This window comes from Solenopsis invicta, chromosome 16, assembly GCF_016802725.1.
Source record: "Solenopsis invicta isolate M01_SB chromosome 16, UNIL_Sinv_3.0, whole genome shotgun sequence".
Taxonomy (NCBI): domain Eukaryota; kingdom Metazoa; phylum Arthropoda; class Insecta; order Hymenoptera; family Formicidae; genus Solenopsis; species Solenopsis invicta.
In genome coordinates, this window is record NC_052679.1 from 8,795,468 (window position 1) to 8,821,191 (window position 25,724).

Sequence of the window (25,724 nt, forward strand, 5' to 3'; positions counted from 1 at the left end):
AATGTTACACAAATATTGTTTTGTTCATTGGAATTATGTGGTGTAATGATATTTATGTGAATATTTTGGAAAAATGGGATGTTTCAATGCAATATTTCAAAAAACGGACATCTTAATGTTGCTGCAATCTTCCAACAATGTTGCAGCAATGTTTCGCAATCAAAATGCAATATTACAATGTTTCAATGAAATCATTCTGCAATGTTCCTGGAATCTCTCTGTGCTGTATGGGGTATGTCTTGATTTTACTGATTGGAACATAGTCCTGTCTTGCCTTCGCTAATTACAAAATCTTGCCTTTACTAGCTGGATCGTCTTCTGATCTTATTTTCACTGGCTGGATCTTGTTCTGATCTTACCTTCACTGATTGGAACGTCATTACAGTATACATTTCATTATACTGTAACATTCAAGCTTTATAATTTGGAAAGTATTCAACAAAAAGAAACTTAAATTATTTATACGGTTTTGGAAAGCCCTTGACACCAGTTATTAGATTTTGGAATCAAAAATAATATGTTCCATTTGTAACGATGCACCCCCAAAATTTGCGTCGTCCCCGGTCACCAACAACTAGGAAAGAGCCGCCGGGCTACATAATCGGGGGCGCCTTGGGCGTCCAATTTTAAAACCACGCTAGAGAAGAATCGCTAAGGGAGGTCATGTGACCGACTCTGTGATTGGCTGGCGGAAATGTGCAAATTTTGCATTGCGACGTCAATGCGTTGACAGACTTCGTCGCGAGGAACCATCGGTGGTTCCGCGTGATGTGTGCCGGCCAATGCATTGACGTCGCAATGCAAAATTTGCACATTTCCGCCAACCAATCACAGAGTCGGTCACATGACCCCAGTTGGCGATTCTCTCTCCTAGACTGCGTTCAGATTCTCCACCCGGTGAGTGATCTCTGGGTGACTGGGTAAATGGGCGGAGCTAATGAAAAGCTCCCTAGTGGTTTATGGAATCTGAACGCACTCTCAAACATTGGGTGTGTTTAGCAAATAACGCTGAGAAATAATAACATAAATATCTCAGATTCAGAATAAATTACATAATAAATTAAGATAAACGATAAAGATAATACATAAATATTTTACTATGAATATTTTTATCAATATAACTAAAGTAGATGAAAATTAAATGTTAGTAGAATAGGACGAATCAATTTAAACAATGAAAATAAATTTTTATTTTAACAAATTAGATGAAGATATATATTGCGCATATCATCTATTATATGTATAGGCTTGTTTTCTATTCCTGCACTAGACTGCACTGGAACGTTCCTTCTTGTTTTCACTAACTTTCAAATATATATCTATTTCACTTTAAGTGCACACTAATTCAGGGAGTTCAGGAACAGAAAACAAACAGTATATTTTATTAGTATCAGAAAATATTTAATAATACTAAAAATCTTTAACATACTAATCTCAAATATAAATATTTATATAACAGTTTTGTGAGACTGTAGACCAAGAAACCTTACGTTAATAGAATAAAAGATTAATATTTATTAATCTGTAATTACATAAACAGAATAATAAACAAAACTTTACTTGGTTATTAACGTTTTTCTTTATTATATTTATATATTTTAATTTTTATTTACTATAATATTTTAAATTAAATTTATTTTTTTATTTTAAATTTGTTTTAAATATACGAGCTTTATCACAAATATATAGAAATTTTTATAGCGATACATTTTGGAACGCACCTTTACGTCACCCACCCGTTTCACCCGGCTCAAGGACCCATGTGGTTTTTCCACTCTCTCGGGATAGACAGAGTGATAAAGTGAACGACCCACCTAATGTCCGGTAGGGGCACTCTAAAGGAATCTGAACGCTCTTTAGGTGCCTGGGTGCACTCGGGTGGGGAATCTGAACACAGCTAGGGGTTCTCTAGACCACGCATAACGAAACCGTGCCGAGCCGTCGCACGCGCAAGTCGGCGCGCACGTGCACATGAGAGAGCGCACGTTTGTCCCACTCCGGCGACTTCGCCGTCAAGCGCCGAAAATGACGGAGGCAAACGGAGTCGCCGGGTTTAAATAGGACCGCGTGCCATGATAAAGATGCCTTTTTCCCATCAGCCAGCATCACCGCCTGATCCGCTGCGCCTGACATCTCGGAAAACAAAGTTGTCGAAGGTTCTTGGTCACGGCGAAGGTACTTTGCCTTTTCCGTCCCGCTCCTTCCTCCCACGCATCCTCGCGAGCGCGAGCACCAGACTCTCGTCAAGGTTCTTGGCGAGAGGAAGGCTCGCGACCAGCTCCCGAGCGGCGGGCATCTCCGCTCCTCCGCAGTACGCAAGACATCGGAATCGCCGTCTCGAGGTTTTGGTCGAGATACTCGACGCGGCCTACAGACTGTCATCGCTCCCTGCACGCACGCGGTACATTACACATTTAAGAAAATCGATGTGACCTTGACCTAGGCTTAACGACGCCATCCAAAGTCAAACCAATAGTACCTTTTTATCTCCCCCTTTGAACCTTACAACTTTTGTCTAAGTTATTTTCTTTGAAAATCACTTCCTTTGAAATTATTTGGGGTGCTTCATTAAAATGGGACACCCTGTATACTTTGAAAGCATCTTTTCATGATTCATACAAAATTGTAGTTTAAATGCTTCTTTTTTATGATTTTGTATCTTATCCTGGTACATCATAGTCTTCAAACGGCCAGATCAAAATCAAAAGAACTGATGTTTGGGACTCCGGAAGCCAATTTAGAAATCGAGATTGCTGATTCAACCGACGCATGTGAATAAAAGTGGTGCCTTGTTTTTTTGCTGAAAATGTACTGACAGTTTTCCAGTAAAATCTCTGCTCAGCAAAAACAATACAATTTTCTATTACAAATCTATAAACCCAGATAGCACAAAATATTTATAAAATATTTACTAAATATTTATAATATTTATTTTAATATTTTATAAACATTTATCAAAACATTTAATAAATGTTTTTATGGCCGTAGATTGGACTGATCATAAATATTTATCATAAATGTTTTAAAAATATTTATGATTTATGATAATTATATGAAAATGTTCAAAATATCCGCATAAATATTATATTACACCACATAATCCCAATGAGTAAAACAATATTTCTATATTTTAAAAAACAATTTTTGCAAAAAAAAATTCCATTCTTAAGAATTTTTTGTCGGAAATTCCGAAGCGGTCACTCATCCAAGTCGCAATCAATATTTTAAAAAATATTTTAACAATATTTAAAGTTTTTTATAATCTTTTTCCGTCATATATATAAAATATGTATAAAATATTTCTATAATATTTATAAAAAATATTTATATATTTATTAATATTTATCGTAAATATTGTGTGCTATCTGGGAAGTAATTTATTAAATTATTCCTCACATATAGAAACATTTCTTCTCACCTTTACAGCGAGAGAAGAAATTGAGTTAATTGAAACGCGTGTTTTTTGAGGTCGATTCAAAATCGTCAAAGTTATTAGTTATAAGGATACTCCTCAAAAAAATTTTATTAGTTTCAAACAAAGATGGCAAAAGCGCCGCTTGAGTTCCAGTTAAATCACATAGCGCCTTTTTCAAATTGGAACCTTTGGTGAGCGGGAAAGGAGACAAAACGACGAGTATCAAAATATAATCGTTTAATTGCAATTTTACTAACTTTCAGTATAAAGATCTAGAGTACAAGGTTGTCGCCCGTAGGATCATGGACGCTCAAGCAGAACAACAATTCATGATGTGTCAAAGTGACATTAAAATAAATTGTGATTGATCAAAGAGTGATTTTTAATGATCATACGGGGTGATTCGGAATCATTTTCACATCATTTTGATATCATAATTTTTTGTTCTACTCAAGCAGCGTGTCACCAAGACACGAAATTTTCACAATTAAAAGGTACTCTAACCTCTAAAGGTACGCATCACAGTTTTTCGCGACACATTGTGCAGTCACGTCATCTCCATTGTCGCATAAACACACGCGTGCACGTACACGTGCGCGTAACATATATGTATATATTCATTCGGATCGTATGTTAATCGTACGACGAACATTTAATAACATAGTACGAGTACTTTAACGATCTCGCATCTACCAAAGTGCATATGCCAGCCAACGATGTGCAAAAGGTCCAAGAAGTGCAATCAAGATTCGCTTGCCATCCTGGCAATGATGACACTGTTGACGCGACGAAATTAGATGGCAGTGGAAAAAACGGCTTGAAAATCCGCGGTGCGACGTCTCGAACGAAACACCAGCCGAGTATTCTTCCTTTCGTATTGTTACACATGTTGCGACTACGGTAGCACGTTACTTTGTAACTTTTCTCTTAGGTGTACGGAAACGGCTGCTGCCCAGAGCTCAAACGGTCGAGAGTACAAATTTTAACTCTGGATAAAATTTGAAAAAATTTTTAGAACTTATACACTACTTAAGTTAAAGCTCCTTCTATAAAGTTCTCTTGAACATTTTTAGGCTCATTTGTACACAGTAAAAAATAAAATGTAATTTTAACATTTTTGCATGTCCCAAAAAGTCCACTCTAAATTTTAAGTTAAAATAACTCAAAAGTTAAGTTAAAATAACTTAAAATAAGAGTTATTTTAACTTAACTTTTGAGTTATTTTAACTTAAAATTTAGAGTGGACTTTCTGGGACATTTTATTTTTTACTGTGTATTAACTTAGTTTAACTTTAATATTTCTCGGTTTAACTTATTTTCAATCTTTTTTAATTTTTAAAGCTAAAAAGAGATAAAAAGTTAAATTTAAGTTTAAAGTTAATCTACACGGGAGCAAATGGGCCTTAAAGTTTCGCATTGTTCGAGAACTATTGCCTAGAACAAACTCAGGCTTCATTAAAATTGACATTCAAGCGCGCTTCTTGCGCAAAAAATTCATGTCTTCTAAAATATTGTAAAATATATGTAAAATATACATCGGCCAAGTTCTAGGCAGCCCCCAAGTCTTCTTCGATTCAAAAGAAGAAAGTTAACATACAACTGCCTCGACAATATCAGGACAGGATTATACGCTATATTTCAGTGCGTTTGCTTCACTTCTAACAATTGCGGATAATTTTCCACGATGTTTAATAATATCCCATCAATGTACGTTCTCAATTGCGTGTTTACTTCTTGCTGCTCCTTCAAAGCTTGTTTTAACTGTAATATATATAATGTAAAAATTAATCGAATCATTCTCAAAATGTCGGATGTGTTCTATTCATAAAATTTCGAATTAACTTTAATACGTACTTCAGCCATCGTGCACAGTTCATTAAGCTCCCCTTGACCGTCTATCTGTAAGGCAATAACAAAAATAAATCCATGTTAATATAAGTTATTCGCTCACATTCACATTGTTATCTTAAAATAATAAATAATAAAAAATATTTAAGTAATCAAAATAATTTGTTATTTAAAAATATTTTCTTTATAAAATTAATTAATATTGATGTGGAAGAAAAAGAATTGTTTATAATAATGATTTAATCAGCAACATTTTGCTAGTAGGTATATCATCATATTTATAGAGAATTGTATAATTTATAAATGTTTCGTATTTTTATATAAAAATACGGTAAAATTTACTTTTTTAATTTTAGAATATTCTTTAAACTTTAATCTTATGATTATAATTCTCTCAAATTCTTATATTTTGTTTGCAAATTATATTACTTAAAAACTCAATATTTTAGAAAGTTGTTTCCAGAAAATTACACCCCAGACAGCAATTAACACGCAATATTTGTAACAAATTTACAAAATATTTATAATAATTATTTGAATCTATTTTATAAATATTTACCAAAATATATTTCATAAATATTTTTGTGATCTTAAATTGAACAAATCATAAAGATTTATTATAAATATCACACACATAACATATACATAACATATACAAATATTTATAAAATATGTATAAAATAATTATATATTTTTCACAAATAAATAACAATAAATACTTATGAATATTTATTATAAATATCGTGTGCCATCTAAGAAGGTTAAAAAAATTGAAAAAATTTAGAAACGCCTATGTGTTAATCATTTATTTTCAAAATGTTATCATCTCTCTTATATGAAAATTCCTTTAATTCATCAGTCTGTATATCTTAAGAAAATATACCTGATCTGGATTCATGCCGGCTAACAATTCCGCAGCGAGACTGGGGCCTTTCTCAGCGTTATTGTTACAAGGATTCAGCATTAAAAGTTCACGGCCTGCCTGCAACGCCGCAGCCGCTTGTAATTCGTCCCGAGATTCTTCCAAGTCTACAAATCGTCGAATGTCATTACAGTCTGGATAACAAGTTCATTTTAGGAAACAATTTTACATATACTGCAAGAGAATATTTTATCATTTTATTCTTATTAGAGGGTATCAACACTAATATCCCAGTGAGAAATGATAATGGAATCGATATCGAATCAACATCGAAGCGACATCAAAATGATGATTCGACATCAAAATGATGATTCGACGTCAAATTGATGTCGAAATCATCATTTTGATGTCGATTCGATATCGATTCCCTTATCATTTCTCGCTGGGATCTGTATTAACATACTTTTATTGCGAGCTTGAAGTTGAGCCACCTGCTGCACCAGTTCTTCAATCCTCTGCTGATCCTCGCTTCGTAATGAAAGTTCCTCTCTCATGGCGTCGAGCATGTGATGAGCCTCGTTAGCTCGGCTCATCGCATGACGTTCACTTTCGCGCGCGGCGTCCGCTTCCCTCCTAACCTCCCGAAGATCATTCTCCAGCCGCGTCTTATCCGCCCTCGCTCTCTCAAGCTGTTCACGAACTCGCGCGATCTCTTCTCGCAAACTGGAGCTGTCTACTTCCGCCGCTTGTAGTTTGATAGCATAATTCTCCAGCTGCAGTTGACGTTCGCGCTCCAAACGGCCCGCCCATTCCCGATGTCTCCGTTGCTCTGTCTGTGACGCAGAAAAAAAATTTTTTTTAATAAAATATAATAAGTTTATAGCGATAAGAAGAAAAAAATGTAACGTAAACAGAAATTCTATCTTTGGAAACATTTTTATCTTATCAAAGAAAACCTTTAAAAAAGAAAATAAAAATCATACTTTTCAATAGTTTTGAGTTGAGTTTAAAAATGTTTTAAAAAAAACAAATTATTAAAATTATTTCATATCTTATAAAAATAAAAAGAAAGCATTATTTCATTATGTAAAGTTATATGCGTTACGCAAGTGTATAATATTAAATATACAATTATAGTATATAATGATCGAAAATAACATTCAAATTAGTTAAATACTAAAAAAACAATTATTGAAAAAATAATTCGTATTTATAATGAACAAATTGTAAACTTTCCATTTGTCGTCCTAAATTGTTCAATTAGGAATAATTTTAGTCGATTTATATCAAGCTACTTACTTGAAGCCTCTCTTCGGCCCTTGTTTCCGCATCTTTGGCTGCTTCCTCAAGCATCAATATGCGCGCCTGTAACGTTGCATTTTCTTGCTTCGCCCGAGCGTACCTCTCCTCGCCGACCGACTTAGTATCCGCTAAGGCATCCATTTGCTCTTGGATCATTTGAACCTGTGGCATTTAAAAGGAGTTTGATGTTTTACGAAATCAAGCCAAGATAATCGCATTCACATTTCATCCCAGAGACTCTCTAGAACGAATTCCTAATCCGTTGCAATAAATTAATCTGAACAATGTGAAGCATGTTCGCATTTTAACGTTGCCCAACGATAAACTTTTCGTCACGCGGAAGATTTTATGGGAATAATACAAGTGTATTTTATAAGGCAGAGAAAATGCTGAGAAAAAATTAAGAGGGGAAAAGGATTAATATTTAATAATACGTGATATTACTTAATCTTATTCAATTTAGAACTGTGTTATGACTGAAAGTTAATTCGGTATACAGTTCATTGAAATTGAGGAAAAATATAAAATCACACGAACAATACAAGAACGAAGACCTAGCTACGACCGTAGAAGGCATTCTTGTTCAATTTGTATTGATACAGCAACGGTCAAAATATCACTCTACTACTTTAAAAGTTACACTGCCTTGGAAAGCGTTCTAACTCATAGTCGATTATTGCGAGAAATATCATCACAGCCTCAGTGGTCGAGGTGGCTAAGACACCACCCGTACCGGAGATTCGGGAGATCTCAGGTTCGAACCCTGACTGAGGTGATATTTTTCGCAATAATTTCTTTACAGTTTTTTCAGGAGGGAAAAGAGTTAATATTCAATAATACGTGATATTACTTAATCTTCAATTCAATAATTCAATTTAGAACTGTGTTAGGACTGAAAATTAATTCGGCATTCAGTTCATTGAAATTAAGGAAAGTATATAAAATCACACAGATAATACAAGCACGAAGACTTAGCTGCAACCGTAGAAAGCATTCTTGTTCAATTTGTATTAAAATATAGATTCAATAAAAATATTTATTTAAAGGATGTATTTATAAAAAATACTATTTAAAATAAGTATTGTGTGTAAAAAATAATTTAAAAAACAAATAATATTTTTAATATTCATTTAAATTTGTTAATATTTATGTTTATAGAAAAATGAGTTATTACATATATACAAATATAGATAAATTCTTTTTATTTTTATTTTCTTGTGCTTTTAAAAAATAGAAAATATTAAACAAATAATAAAAATCTATTTATCTATAGTATATCAAAATTTTAAATAAATATCTTATTTGAAATTAATGTAAATACAAATACAACTTGTTTTTTTATATTTTCTATACAAAATATTTATTTCAAATATTTTTATTTTTAAGTGTTTTTTATAGACAGATTTTAGGTAGATTTCTGGTTTAAAGAACTCATTAAGTCAGAAATCAAAGGAAATTTTCACGAAAAGTTGTGTGTTATAGAAGATTTAACAAAAGATGCATAAATTCTTCTATAGAATGAGAGAAATAAAATGTCTTTTCTTGGAGACAATATCAAAAATATGCATATAGATGAGTTCCAGAGATTTTTACAATTCATAAGAAACTGGAAATGTATTTTATCGGTTTGAATTTAAAAACATAGGAATTTATAATAAACGTGATACGTTTGTAATTTATAAATCTATTTTAAATAGGAATTTATAAATGGTAATAAAGATTTATCATTTATTTTATTTGGCAATAGACAACAAATAGATGTTTATTTCAAATCTTGTATAAAAGCAGTTCTCAAGAATTCCTGTATTTTTTTGAGTATTTTTATTAAAAATTTTAGATAAAATTAGAGGGTTTTTTATTCCAACTTTAAAACAAATTAAAGTGCAAGCAATGCGAGCAAATTATATATAGCAAAAGTAAATTAATGAAAGATAAGTTTTAAAAGATAATATCTAACGTTTTCTACAGTTTGAGTCGTAAAATTTGTAACATAGTACAGGAAAAATGCACTAACTTCTTAAATATACTATCAGTTTTATATTGTACTCTCTTTTAATGTATTGTCGTTTTAATTCCCTTTTAATAAAAACTTGTAAATCTGAAAAGAAAGAAAAAGAATATAATGCGAATATATATTAGAGGTACAAATAATTTAAATTCAAATCAAATTGAATTTGAATCACAATAGATTTGTTCTGAGTTCTCTCACGTTCGAATTCGAATAGTTCGAATCATCGATGATTCGATTTCAAATCACCAATCGTCTAATTTGATTAATTCGTCTTTTGCGTAACCTCATTATCTTTAGTGTATACTATTATTTTCATGTATGATTGTTTGTCAATTTCCAAAACTTTTCTATTGTTTCTAAATCTTATAAATTATAAAAAAATTTGGATACTCAATAGACAATCGTCTTCAAAAATATGTTACAATATTTCATAAGTTTGTATCACTGTTTTATCAAATTTAAAACAAATTCTTCATTATATTTCTGTAATGAAATGCATTAAAATATTTTCACTTTGAACACATTGTAATTGGTATGAGACATTATATATATATCCAATATTTATAATATAGTATAAGCAAAAATGGAGTTTAAACATCATTGGTGGTTTACATAAAAATCTATTTTTCAAATAATTTTATTATTTTTCAGACATTCTTTACATATACTTACTTAGTGTTTATTTAAATATGTTTTTGCATATGTAAATATGTATATTATAATAGTTGCTCATATATTGTCTAGTATCTATAATTATTAACTTTTATTTAACACATAATATTTTCGTGATTGTTTTCTAAAATTCTTGCAATAATTAATTTTAGTATTTATTTAAAAAAAAGATTTGCTACGTCATTAAAAATATTTTATTATATTTAAATTTGTATGTAATATAAATCCGTACAAGTTTTATGCAAATTCGATTCAATTCAGTTTAACATGAAGATTTGATTTTGAATATATTATTAAAAAAGATTTGACATCGCAAATACTTTACACACCTCTAATGTATGCTACATTTATTACCAATTCAACATTTTGCGTAGTCAAGAAAAAATCATTCAAAACAACTTTTTTCAAAAGAAATAGATACTAAATTTACATTTAAAAGTTAAATTCTAAAAACTTCCCAGAGTACAAATTATAAGCAGAATTCTAAGGAAAATTTTCACTGATGTAAAACATTTTCATAATATTTCATATTTTTAAAACTTTTTCATATGTTAAGTTTATAAAAATTTCTAAAAATCATCTTAAATCTCAACAGATTTTATAATTTTTTGTTTGGTATTATAAAATAAGAAATTTAAAATATTCCCTGAAAATTCCAGATTTTCCAGATTTTTCTAGATAGAGAATACCCTGGACAATAAGTAATTAAAATATCAATTATATTTTGATTAATCAGATATAAGAGAATGGCACGTTGAAGATCAACGATCCAATGGATGGCGTTAATCATAGAAAGACGTAGAGCCATCGATAGAGAGTAGATCGCTGAATCGACATTAGCAATCCACAAGTAACGCAATACGTGGGCGCGGAATGGCTCGGAGAAAGTAGTGTTGAAGAAAAACGTGTATTCCCTTTGGTAGCGCGCCCACATTGCCGCGACTATCAATGGTGCGACTATCAATGGAAATGGACTACTTACGGTCTTCTTGTCTCTTTTTAACGGGAGTGTCGCTAAAGTCCAAGAAAGTGTGATAAAGCCTCGCCTTCGCGCCTCGTAACCCGATTACATATACTAATATTTTGCAGTTATGTCGCGCGTACATAACAGCGGTGCGTTTACGATTGGAAATACTGGTTGCTACCTTGGATCGTTAGAAAGAAATATCGCTTGCGATAACGATAATCAGACTGATACGCCTATAAGGCGTTTACAATCAGAAAATATACAATATCGCATAGGTTTGTTACTATAATTTCGATTATCTGTATGTGACATTTTTTGACGTACACTGAGAAAAAAGTCTGTAATAATATTGTATTTTGCTTAGCACATTGGTATAATGTTTAATAAATATTGTCAAACATAATTAATAATAGTATCTAACCGTTTGATAATAATTAAAAAAGTAAAATCAGCATTAGTCGGTTTTGGTTACATTAATCGAGCACACGATTAAAATTATTTCACCAAAGCGTTATTAACTGTCACAGGAAAATAAAATTAGTGCCTTCAATAAAAGATATAAAAAAGACATGTTTTAACAACAAATATTTTGTTTTATATTTTAAAAAATTTAGTTGTTTCTACGTAAAATATATAAATAAGTTTTATCTATACTAACTAAATAGTTTTCTTCGGTACATTTCAACAAAATTATTTGTTGTTACGACAAGACATTTTGTCTTGTCGTAAGCGTACTAAAAAAAAAAAAAATATAGTGAAGGCAACTATTCAAGTGACGACTGTACAAGTATCGGTAAAATTAATATATAGATAAATATATTATTATTTTAATTAGTACAACTAAAGCTCTAGTAAAACAAGTTTCTTCATTGTGTTTATTAATTCCATATATAAAATTTGTACAGCTCTTTTTACACTATAATGTTTATAACCACACTGAAGAAAAGTTTAGTAATAATCAATCTTTATTTGTATTATATACAAAACGCGGTCTCGATTCAATCAATAATTATTAAATGAATAATCAAGTTTAGACGTAATAATAAAACTTTGGTGAAATAATTTTAATTACATGTTTTATTAATATAACCAAATATTTAGTAATATTTTATAATTACTTTAATAATAACCAAACATAATAATAATAACCAATTGATTACTAAATGGTTATCAAACGGTTACTAAATATTATTAAATAATTGGTTATACTAACATTTAATTAAAATTATTTCATTAAAGCTAAAGAATAACTATCACTTAAGCTTGATTATTATTACTATTATTTTAGTGTACTACCACTAGTAGTCTTTTTCTCTGAGAGTAAGCTTGATTATTATCACCGAGCTTTTTTTAGTGTATCCAAGAATGCAGCGCGAAACGTTAGGTTAGGGTTAGGTAATTGAATAATGTAGACAGATCAAATTTGAAAATCGAACGTCAAATAATTCGAAACTTTCGAATTGAAAGTTTAAACACATTTCAGTTTCGAAAAATCAAAATTATTATAATTAAAATCTAAATTCTTTTGACATATCTATTAAGGCTGCGTTCCGAAATTCACTGCGAGTATTGAAAATCTATAATATATGTAACGTGAACTACAATTTTTAATATTAGCAGTGTAATAGCAAAGAAAATTCGTGAAAAATTGCTCTTTTATTTTCAATGCATACTGTATTTCCAATCTTTCTTACTGTCCAAATTTCAGGCATAACCAATTAATATTACAGACCACTCCTTAAGTTCGAACTGTCAGAATTGTCCGAAATATTCGAACCAGATGCTTTTTTTCTTACTTCGAACTTTTCTATACAGCACAGCATAGAAAAGGCATTTCAAAATATTGCTGCAATGTTTCAACAATATTGCAGCATTGGTACAATGCCTGCTCCAGAATTATTGATACATAATGTTACAGCAACATATATAACATTGCACTAGCGTAGTTGCAACATTATATATCAATATTTCTGAAGCGGACATTTTATCATTGCTGCAATATTGCTCAAACATTGTAGCAATATTTTCTACTGTTTTTTTTTTTGCTATTCTGTCCTGTCCGAGATTCGAATATATATTCAAATATTTTATCCGAATTCTACTTGAATTCGGATGCGTCGCTAATACGCGAAATGAGATGGATATATCTGCCCGATTGGATATACGTGCCGATGATGAAGCCGCACGAGAATAGCTTCTGCGTTTGTCGGCAAGAACGGATACGCAATAATAGTCTATGATACGTAATAAGGTATGTATGTACACTGATCCGCGCGGCAGTCCAATTCGAATTCGGTGAATAAATTCGAATTGGGATTCGCGGTGAATTCGAAAATCACGGACGATCGCACGGGGCGGAAACTTCCCGTCGCGCAGGGGACTCTCTCTCTCTCTCTCTCTCTCTCTCTCGCAGTCTTCTTACTTGCTCGCTGAGCCGGTGCCCACGGCGACGAGGTGGCTGTCGATCGCTGCGTGGCGACGACAACGACGGCGGCGGAAGCGGCAGCGGCGGCGGCGGCGGCGGTGGCGCCAAGTGTTGTCCCACGAATTGGAATTGGCCTTCCCACAGGTCGTACTCGAGACCGGCGCCGGGCCCGGACGACGGCCCCTCTCCGGAGAACGATGACGCGCGACCGTCCTGGATCGTCTCCTCGCAAAAGTTGAGCTCCATCGCGGCGCGCCGCGTCGCTCTCTTTCGCTAGGGCCCCGCACGGTCCGCTCCGTGTTTATCGCGTCACGTCATCGCCTGTATCGCGAGCGCACTTCGTCATCCCCGCGCGAGCTCCTTCTTCGTCCTCGTCGTCGCCACCTTCGTCGCCGTCACCGTCACCGTCACCGTCACCGTCGCCGTCGCCCGCGTCGCGACGTGCGGCCACGCCGCGCTAACACACATCGAAAATGCGGCTACGGGCTTTCTTCCGCGCGGTCGAGCCTCGTCACGCGCACTTCCACCGCGTCCTGGGCGACTCTACGTGCCAGGAATATACTCCGAGTCCCCTATTCGTTCGCACGTATCTCTCTCTCTCTATCTCTGTCTCTCTCACTTTCTCTCTCTTTTTCTCGCTCTCTTTCTCTCTCTTTCTCGCCGCCTCTATCTGATCGCCCACTTCGTGTCGGGAGTCTGGGAAGTAGTTGGGAGTAGTCACCGCCGAGGCTATTTGCGCGCTCCATGCCGCGTGCCGGCTAACTCCACGCTAGACGGACTCGTGGCGTTAAGCCGAACGGAACCTAGCCGTCCTCTCCTCGCACTTCCTCTCCTCGCGAGGAGGAAAGCGACCAGCAAAGTATTGCCGGCACGGCAAGTCTCTGTCGGGACGGAAATCGATGTGGTGCCAATTATGTTCCGACATCGTGGACGGGAAAAAAAATATCTATATTTGCGATGACTATAATCGTCACGCGGCTCATTCTCTAGTAGCATAAACTCGTAGAAATTACACCGAGTTTGAAAAATTTACAGGCAACACAATTTACAAGCGTTTTTTTCCCTAACGAACATGATTCTTAGAACTTTTCACATAATTATTTAGACAATTTATAGTCATTTTCGATACCAACTATATATTTATAATTGTTTATCCATGCAAATTATAGTTATTATTATGTAAATAGTAAGCAAATGTTTAAAAAATATTTATATTCATTACAGTTGTAATTGCAGTTACTACATAAAAATGGTTATTTTTTTATCTTGATATTTTACTATATTAATATATAAAATGATGATAATTTACAGTAAAACTTTTTCGTAGAACTATGAAACACAAGATAATTATTACTAATATTATAGCAGTAACAAATACAAAAATGGAATTTCTAACAATAATTCATTTACCAATTATAATCACAAATATCAAAAATTCAGTATATATAAATTTCACAATTAGCATAATTTAATTATATACTAATTTTATAACTTTATAGAGAAAACTTTTCATATTTTTTTATACGAAATAAAGGGAAATTTTTCAGAAAAGTCTACGTCTCTTCCATAATTCTTTATATGTGAATTCTCTTTGAAAAATGTATTCTAAGATTGTTTCAATTTCTTGAATTTTATAACTTCCAAAAAAACAAATCTGAATAGAGAGAGAAAGAAAGGGAGATTAAGATATTCTTTTAGACATTTTCACAAATTTAAAATTTGAAAAATTTTTGGATATCTTATTATGAAAATGTTTTCACCAGAATAATAAAAACTTTTGTTAGGAGTCTCTCCACACAATATAATTTTTCAAAAGTTCTGTATAATTTTAGAATTTTTCAACAAATTTTAAAGAGCTTTAATAAATTTCTCAAATTTTTTTATTGGAACATTATTTTAATGCTGTGGTCTATATTTTTTTTTCTAGAATTCTTTATAAAGTGTGTTATAAAAAATACCACATTTAAATCTTTTCTCTAGAATAACTTTATCGTATAAAATTAAATTACGAAAAATTAATATATTTCTATTTTTCTTTTATAGTCATAGCTTCTCAACACTCTAGCGCACACTTATTATAATTAAAATAGCTATATAATTCCGAATTTATGAAGTTTGGACTTATAGGAGATTATATTTAATTTACAAAACTGTAATTAAAAGTGAAGCTTTTTCCTCAAATTGACATCTTCCCTCGATTTTTTTTGTAACATAAATTCTAAAATATTTTTAAATTTTTCGTGTTCCATAAATTCCGAAAAAAAATTTATAAAATGTAAAACAGTTTAAGGTGTTTTTTTAGACACTTTCGCCAATTTAAGATATTACAAATTTTTAAAAATATTGTGAGATAGTTTGAAATGTTTGTCATCAGAATTCTTTCTCTTTTAACAGGTTTCGTGCCGGTAATTCACGTTAAACTTTCCATTCAGACCGCATTTAATATTTTGAATATAAGCGTCATCATAAAATATTCCATAATATTGATTGATACATTACATACATTATTTACATGTGCAGAGTAGGTATTACATCGAGTGCCTTCGATGGTAAATATATATTGCGGTTTTTAATCGAAAGTCACGTAAAAACGGCGCAAACGTTCAACATTGAAACTTTTAAAACAATTTTAATATTTTTCTCTTTCCACTTTTTATCTTCTATTATTATGCCGCAACATGGTTCCTCAGTTGGACTCGTCGCGTTTGCGGAACGCGGACGCCGCGATATCACCCCGATAAGCGCGCTCACCGATAAAAAAAAAAGAAAAAAAAACGCACGTCTCTAACTGCACCGGGCGTATGTACATTCGACTCCGATTCGTGTTTCACGATGGTCATCGGCATCGATGGAAAAACCGTCCTCCGCACCAACGCGCGCTCGAGTCAACGATAACTCGTTCCGCCGCCCGTTGCATCACCGTAAGTGTGTCAGCGCGCTCGCGAGCGTGTTACACCGTCAAAGTTATACCACCGACCAACCGCCTGTGTTTCATCCTGCATTTAATATGAGAACGCGATTACGCGCGCACGCGCATACACGCACGGGGACACGTGCACTTGCAAAGGGCGCGCGTCATCGGAGGTCATCCCCCAGAGAGTTTCCACCTACTATAGATACGTTACATTCAATTGTTAAAGGAAAGTCACCAATTACTGGTAAACCGGCCATTTCGTTTTCGAATATTTCTTAAAAGCTAAAAATTTAAAAACGTGCAATGAATACAAATTAGAAAGTGTCTTTTATCAGATACTATATCTAGCAGTTTTTATAAAACTATTTCGTAATTTGTAATAATTCTTTTCGCAACATAACCTAAAAAAAGGCATCTGAGAAATTAAGCTCCAAAACTGACACAATAATAAGCAATAGTGGAACAATTCAGACACAGTTATCCAGCGAGAAATGATAATGGAATCGACATCGAATCGACATCAACATATTGATAATATCTAAGTAAATATAAAATATATTTTTATGTATTAAACAACAAATTTTATAAAATTAAAAGGTCAGAATTGAACCCTCCTACTTTATATACGTTTTTTAATATCTTATTCTTATTGGTGGACCTGTCGATTTTATGTTCCAAACCGCATTAGAAAGAGAATATAAAAGAGAATAATACAAACAAAAATTTTACAAACATGTAAAATAATCTAATATTATTAGTAATGTATTTGTTATTATTGTTTACACTATCCAAACTATAAAAGAAAAGCGTGCAAATTTTATTCTCGCTTTTCCAAAATTTTGTTTTTAGCAGATATTATATAGAAAAAAGCCATGAATGTATGAACTAGGAATTTTTATTTCTTTATTTAAGCAAATCATATTTTTATCAGTATTAATACAGTGCAATGTTTAGTTTCCGAAAAATAAAAGGGTGCCGTTTTAAAAGATGCATATATACCAATATTGATGACTGTTCTCTACGAATACAATTAATAAAGAAATATAAATTTCAAACAGATTACAAACAGTTAGCAAATATAGTATTAGCAATAAACATTCAATAATGGGAACCAAATGTACGCGCATTTATAACATTTAAATTATTTGAAATAGAGATAATTTTGTTTCATAATTTTTTCTCTATAAATATTTAATAAATAAATACTTGATTATAACTTCGATTTTAAGTTATATTTGTAAATTAAAATCGCTAGTGCGATTTAAATTCACATATAATTTCGATTTGCGATTAATAATCCAATTGTATATCGCGATTTTAGAAAAAAAATCATGATGCCAGCGATAAATCTCAAAATCGTACATCTCTAATTTTAAATTTATGAAGATGAAAGACACCTTAATTTTTTCAGATGTTATAAATTGTCTTCGAAAATTATAGAATGAGAAGTGGAGAACCAACCTTTGACTTTACACTAAATTCTTTCGCTAAATATTATACTTTTTTAGAAAACTACAATGTACAAGCTTACAAGCACACAAAAAATTACTATTTTATTAGATGCCCAAAATATGTAAAATGCATAGAAAAACATTTGATTACTACTTGCCCCAGGAAACAGAAATTTAGTGAAGTAAAATGCTGCAACTATGAAAGCGAGCATCCCGCGTGCTACAAAGGTCAAATCCGTAAGCAATCGCAATAAAAATGTTTCTAAATTAAGGGAAAAAACTACTGAAGAACAAAACATAACATCAGATCAAAAGAAAATTTAAACAAAACCGTGACAAGGACAACTTAGGCAGACTAACTTGAGTTATGCCTAGCCATAAATATTAAGAGAAAGTGCAATAACACACCAACATTACTCTGAAAATAATAATGTAAACAATAACAAACAATCTGCAAAAGTGTTTATCATTTCTGGACAACAAACTAAGATGGATATGATAATGTAGCTGATGGGAAAAATAGACGTATTGTTAAACTTGTTGACAGCAGTAATTACAAAGTTGAAATAATAATTAGTTATTACAGTTAAAATCGGAGTGCGCAACGCTAATAGTTTGGCCTAAAGAAGTAAAGAACTTGAGTATTCTTTTATCGAGTATAACATAATACCTATCTCAAAAAAACATTTTACAAAAAAGTCGCTTAAACATTTCAAGATACATCACTTACGATAACAACATCCTGATGGCACCGAGCACAGTGGTTTAGCCACAATTAAAACAGCCATAAAACAGTACAAAAACGAAAAATATGCTCTCAAGAGCAGAATCATGTTTTAATTTATCATCGAATCACTTTCTAATATTATTTATATTTAATGCGACTATAATGAAACAAATGAAACCTTCAATTTTGTATAATAGAAAAATAAATTGGAAATTATTTAAAGAATTTTTGAATGAGCAGATAACTTGTGAGATATGTATTTCTAACAACTAATGAAGAACTAAGGTTAGCAATAGATAATTTTAACACCTTAATTCAAAAAACAGCTTAAGAATCAACTCCAGAAGAACCAAACTTTGAGAATACAATGCACTGTCTTTCAAATTACAAAAAACCCAGAATTGCAGGAAAAAGAACTTCGGAAAGATTGGTAAAATTCAAGATCATCACATGACAAAGCCAAGTTAAATAAAGTGGCGAAGCAACTAACCTAATTAATAGTAAATAGAACAAAACAATAAAAGAATTTCTGACAAATCTCACACCTACAGACTATTCACTTTGTTTAATATTTTTATTTTATTTATTTATATTTATAAATTATTTATATTTATATTTATATTTATATTTAAAAAGTATTATACTCTTGATAGTCTCATATTAGGATTTATTTTTTAGGTCAAGAACGTCATTAAAACTTCGGTTACGAGTTGTGAGACGCCTTGTATATCAGACTTACATACGTAAAAATAAATTAAACTTAATCCCTAATTAATTGTAATTCATTTAATATAACTCGGAATATTTTGTGACATCATTTATTTTTTTCTTTTTTCGAAATTTTCTATTTCTTATTAAATTAATTCATATACTATACATCGATAGATCAGATCTTGTTTCTATTGGTATAAAATTAACAATGAAACATCAAAGAGATTGCATTCTAAATACCGTTCCCATAATATTTGTAAGAATTTCTCACAATTTTATTGTACACTTTTATTATAAATTTTACTATAAAATGGAAATTTCTGGAAAAATACTTTAATCTTCTTCAGATTTTATAAAATTATGTCGTATCAAATTTTAATGTAATATCGCAAAGAGTTACAAGTGTAACAAAAGTACAACTGTTACAAGTAATACTGTTATTCATTACCGTTATTTTTCATAATAATAATTTGGTGATGACGTTACAATTTTCCATAACAATAATGGTAAGACCAAAATTGAAGTAGTTACTTTTGACAATCAATTCGTTTTTTTTTTCTATTTGTTCCAACTCTGACATTACCATTATCATTATAAAAAATTGTAACGTCATCATTACCAAATCATTAGTATAAAAAAAAATAAAAGTAACGGTAACTCGTTACTTGTACGCGTTACTTCCCATCCCTAATTAATTCCATATGATTGTTATAATTAAAATTGATTATAACTTACTATTTAACGCGTCTTTTACATCCGATTTTTTATTAACTAAAATTAGTCCAAATCTGTCCAGTAGCAGTCTGATCGTTCGGCGAACTTTTCGGATCGTATTTTTGAACCAGGAATTATTTCTTTCTACGAACTGGAGATCGTCGAGTTGTGTGTGCGCGTGTGTGTGTTCACGGAAGAGATCACCTTGTTTCGAATGTCGTCCACTTCTGATATATTTTATACACCAGATAAGTGATCCATCCCGCGATCAACAGGAAGCTCACGAAAGGCCATCCTGTCCAGGCGAGTACACCCGCTTCCCGCATCAGACGGGCCATATGTGTACCACTTTTGCGTTACGTAAAACTAGGATAAATAACCCAGTTATTGACGGTGTCCTAAATATTAAAAATGCGATCTTTCATGCTTTCTTTAAGCAGGAGATTAAAATTTTACTTTAAATGAAATATTATAACAATAAGTAGAATCTTTAAGGATGTATCACATCTGTTATTATGAATGTATAAATATAAGTCTCAAATAAAAATAAAATGCTGAATACAAATAAAACCGGTGAATGTAAAGGAATATTTTTCTCTGTGAAATTTTCTTAAAACAATCTATAATTTTTTCATATCTTTTTCATTATTTTAAAAATACGTATAATACATTCTTAAAAATCCAAGTAAAATTAAATAGAATCACGTAATAATTCTATTATATTATATATTTAATTTATATATTTTTAAAAAGTATTTGAGATCGAATCTTCAGTGTTTGGAACGTTGTTGTCAGGGCCATTACCTTATATGTCGCGACAATTTGAAACGGAGAACTCGTACGCGAGGTCCGCGTTTGAAGCGTAGTTCACTTTCCACGCGATAAAATTTTGTCGGGCCTCGCGACAAAGGGCCTGCCTCCATCAAATCAGGTCGAGTTTCGAGTCTCTGCCATGCAAGCTGCACGTACGTATATTACGTGGACGGGCACGTATCTCTTGTTACGATCTGTTTCACGTTGGCACACACGCGAACTTGCCAATTTAATTGACGACTCATCGCGACAACGTCACCAATTTACGTGATGAACAACATTCTGCCAGCATGAAATTATCTGTGGAGTAAATACGTGTACGTAGAACTTTGCGTGTAGTAAAGCTATGCATCTCAGAATTAATCAGGAATTGGCACATCAGATGTCAGAATCGGTGTAATTTCGATGATATCGGCTCGAACACGCGCGAAGAAATGACCGCCGCGTTTATGTAGATCCAACGATTAACCTAGGTTCCTTCATTCACTTCTATTTTTTACATAATTATTCAGAATTTTTATGTAAATTTTACAGTGTTTTACAATTTCTACACAAGATAAAGAAAATGCATAAAATTGATAAAATATCTCGAAATTGTAACATTTGAACAAAGAATGTTTCATTTTAAAAGTTGTAGTATAGTTCTAATAAATACATCACAAAGTGCTCATTTAAGTGCAAATACGGAAAAACGCTCAAAGTCAATTTTAAAATTTTAAATAAAAATTCCAATTTTTTAATTAATATTCTTGTAGCTAACATCCATCTTTTCGAAACACTACAATGAAATTCTTTTTGGTTAAATACTTTTTGAGATATGAGTTCAAATACCATCGGATATCTGAAGGTTTGAAATCATTAAATGTTATGAGAGTGACAAATTGCATAAAATAAAATGATGTGAAGTAAAGTGAGACGGGTTTTTTGTTTGCCTTCATAAAAGTGTCAAAAAATTGAATTTTTGAACAATCACTAGAGAGCGAAAAAAACTAACTTTCTATAATTGCAGATTTTCAAAGTTTTGATTTTAAGTTGTATTTTTAGCTATTTTTTCAAAAACGAAAAATTTGAGCTTTTGAAAAATGATGGGGTGAAGTGGGACACTAAAAAAGTTCAGTCAAAACAGCCATAAAACCAACCATAAAACCAACTTAAATCGACTTCTATGTTTAATCACTTCTAGATAATAATTGAAAATAAAACAATAAAATCTTTCCCTCTTTCTATAATGACTATAGCATTTAAACTTATAATTCTTTGATGGTTCCCAGTTACTGTCACATTATAGTAATATTTAATATTAAATTTTCTCTGTGTATAAGTATAACATTCGAAATAATTAATAAAATCACTTGATTTGCACTAATTCTTCAAAAAAACATGAAAAACCCACTTTACCTCACAACGTTAATTTACACGCAATCATTCATTACCGAAATTAAATTAAGTTTCTACAACATTTTCTTTTTTATTTAGAAAAATAATAGAAAAACGATAACTGCACATAACTTTCCTTTGTTGAACACTTAAGAAACTTGCTTAAATCACGAATATTATGAACACAAGAAAAACTTTATGAAAATAACTTTTAAGATTGGTCTCGTACAGAACAAAATATTTGTACACAAACTCCAATAGCTAATTGAAACATGAGCTGTCATGATAAGCAACAGATGACAATTTTTTGTTTTGCTCTAAACTCACTTACTGCATAGAAATACCACTTTACCCCACATCTACTTATTTCTGCCGATACACACACACACACAAACGCGCGCGCGCGCGCACATAAGTCTAACCAAGCTACTTCCACACGGTATCTTATGCTAATGGTATCTGAACTTTGTCAATTCATATACGTGTCTGAGAAATTACTTAATCAAAAAAATTTTATTGTAGTGTTTTGAAAAGAACTTGATACTAAGGTACTTGAGCCGAATAAGGCCCAGTACTAAATAAGGCCCACTTTTCAATTTACCATTTAAAAACCCGTTTTATGTTTAAAATATGTGCTTAAAAGATATGTCATAGGAATAAAGGCTAAAGAATAGGAAATTAATACCGGAGGCAACACGTTTATTCAGTGCAACGAAAGCTTGTAACAAAGTGGGTAAATCAGTCGTTTTTATAAAAATGTGTTGTAAATTTAATAAGTATACATTATTTTATGGTTTATTACAACATATTATAATATTATTCAATTTTCTAACTATAGGAAAAAACAAATATGTATATCAATTTTTTGGAATAAATATATTTTTATAAATAATGTATTAGTAAATAAGGCCCACTTGTACATTTATTGTTATAGCCATTGTCATTTGTTTATTATGTATGTGACTTGCAAAAGAGAATAACAATTTTCAATGATACTAACTTTCCATAAGCTAAAATTGCACTAAAATAACCAGAATTTCTTAAAGTTAAAATATTAATTATAGACAAAATTAAAAATTCTGATGTTTTACTAGTAAAATAGATCTTAAAAGATTTCGTATTTGTGATTAATAATTATTTTAACAGTGAGTTGGAAAATAATACTTAATTTCTTTGTTATTTTCAATTTATTTTTAATTCAGGCCTTATTAAAAGCACAAGAATTTAATAAGGCTCAATGTCAGAGTTTAAAAACATTTCTTTTTTGTTTACTTAAAAATGTTTTATATAGAAAATAATTTTATTTTGGCGAGTGGTTGAAATAAACATTTTATTCTCATTTAGTTTATTTCAATATCTTTGTAAATAGAATTTATAAAAAATAAAATAAGTTAGATGGGCCTTATTCGGCTCGGGTACCTTACATGAATATCGAATAAAAATTGAAATTTTTATTATAAATTTTGAAGTTTACTTTGAGAGCTTTTCTATACTTGCATTCATGCTCAAATGAGTATCGCCTTTTGATGCATTTGTTTAAATCCTACAACTTTTATATGAAACATGTTATTCCTAAATATATTGATTTCGAGATACTTCACCGGTCTTTTCCTTGCCCTCTATAATTTTATAACTTTTAAGAAAATGTCTTAGATTTTTTTATATCAATTGAAACATTTACCAGAAATACTGTCTACATTTTTTTCAAAATTCTTTACCTACAAAAAGTCCCATTTTAATTTCTCACCTCAAATATCTCGAAAGAAATGTATAAAAAAAAATGTTTCAAAGAAAAGTTGTCCAAGGGGAACAAATAATAGTAAAAGAAATTATTAAAAGCAATTATTAAAAAAATTGACTTTGTTAAGACTTTTTGATTAATTATCGCAATTGTTATTAATGTCAAAAAGTCTTTGTTTAAGTAAAATTATATGATTTTTTTACACAAATGTGATTCTGCTGTCTTGCATGAAAAAAAGTATTCAAGTACTTTGAGTACCTTGAGTTATTAAAAAATTAATAGTTTACACGAGATATTTTATATTTTATACAAAATATGTTGATATTAAGAAAATATCTATAATTTTTTTATAACCGCACCACAATATTTTTATGTTTAGCTATAAAAATTAATCAAGATAAATCAATTAATATAAAGACCAAAACATGTACATATAATTACAATTAATTCTTAAAATATTCTTGAAATAAACTATAATGGACACCTTATACATATATAAAATCTGTGTGGAGAATATTCTAAGAATTTCAATTTTATAATTTTCCACAGAAAAACTTATTAGATTTTAAACAGTTAAAAATATTTTTTTTAAATTAATTCAGAATACAAAAAAATTCTTGAAAATATTATAAAATGAGAATTTCTTTAGTAGAATGGTGTTAACTCTGTATTATTATTTAATTAAAACTTATTAAAAGTTTACTATAATTGTAATAAATATTAAATTACTAAAAAATTATAATATTATAAAAGAATCATTGAATTATTTATAAAATATAACGTAAAGACTTTATTAAAACGTTAATTTATATCTTCGTGTGATAATTATGCTTGCGTTATTTAATTTTATTAATATTTAATTAATATTATTTTATTTATACTGTTGCAAGCTTTTATGATTTTTAGACTTCATTTGCAAAAAATTAACTCATCGAAATTGCACCGATTCAATAATCTTACAATACGAAGAAAATAGAATTTTTTTTGTCGATAAAATTATTACTTGCTCTTGCTAATTGCTCGTTATTTATTCAATCACGTCTCTCTCTCTTTGTTTTTCTTAATCTTGCTGCAGTCCTTTACCTACTTCTCAGATTTTCACTTTGCTAGGTGTCCCTCGTTATTAGCGATCACTTTTCGAAATGGAAATATCGGTGGACCGATCGAAAATATCTCTCGGTATCTCCTGCGATCTCGTTCCGCACGTTCCTACTCTCCTCACTTTCGCTCTCGTCTCGATCGTCGTCCGCGTAGACGGGATTCACGAACGTCTTCGTTACTGTATCTGTTAACGAGGAGGATTCGCCACGATCCTCGCGAGAAAGATCGTGATCTTCGTTCCGCTCGATGCTCCGGGGAAATTCCGCGAGACAATTCTGAGTTGCGTTCCGCGTCGTTCCCGTCCCTGCGGTCTGCACGAGCCGAGAAAGATGGACAGAATCAGGGCATAGGGTTCCTCGGGAAGGGATCGATCTCTTTACGGAACTCAATCCCCGCGATTATAGCTCTGCGTAATAAGGGCGAAGAAAGTACATACGACATTATGTATTATCTACTACACGAAGAGAATTTTCTCCTAAAATTTACCCTCAAAATTAGAGTCTTTATTATACCTTTAGTAAAATTTGAAGACTATTTTCGAACCACTCTACAATATAAAAATCCCTCCCCCTCTCTCTCTCTCTCTTTCTCTCTCAAGGAAAGTTCTTCATGGACTGAAGATCGTGACCTCTATTTAATGCATGCTCATGCGTACTCCATGGTGACTGTCTTG

General features: G+C 31.5%; 1 protein-coding gene across 1 annotated transcript in view; it reads right to left on the bottom strand.

The window, feature by feature from the left end:
- Positions 1 to 5,000: 5,000 nt before the first annotated feature.
- The window catches only part of LOC105204910 (rab11 family-interacting protein 4A), a 48,612-nt gene continuing 27,888 nt past the window's right edge, over positions 5,001 to 25,724 (bottom strand). Inside the window, exons 6-10 of the mRNA XM_026138961.2 lie at positions 7,425 to 7,589; positions 6,589 to 6,958; positions 6,147 to 6,292; positions 5,270 to 5,314; positions 5,001 to 5,176 (exon numbers count right to left, since the gene is read on the bottom strand). Of these exons, the coding sequence (XP_025994746.1) occupies positions 5,054 to 5,176; positions 5,270 to 5,314; positions 6,147 to 6,292; positions 6,589 to 6,958; positions 7,425 to 7,589 (849 nt within the window). The 3' untranslated portion in view covers positions 5,001 to 5,053. The remainder of the gene's footprint in view (positions 5,177 to 5,269; positions 5,315 to 6,146; positions 6,293 to 6,588; positions 6,959 to 7,424; positions 7,590 to 25,724) is intronic.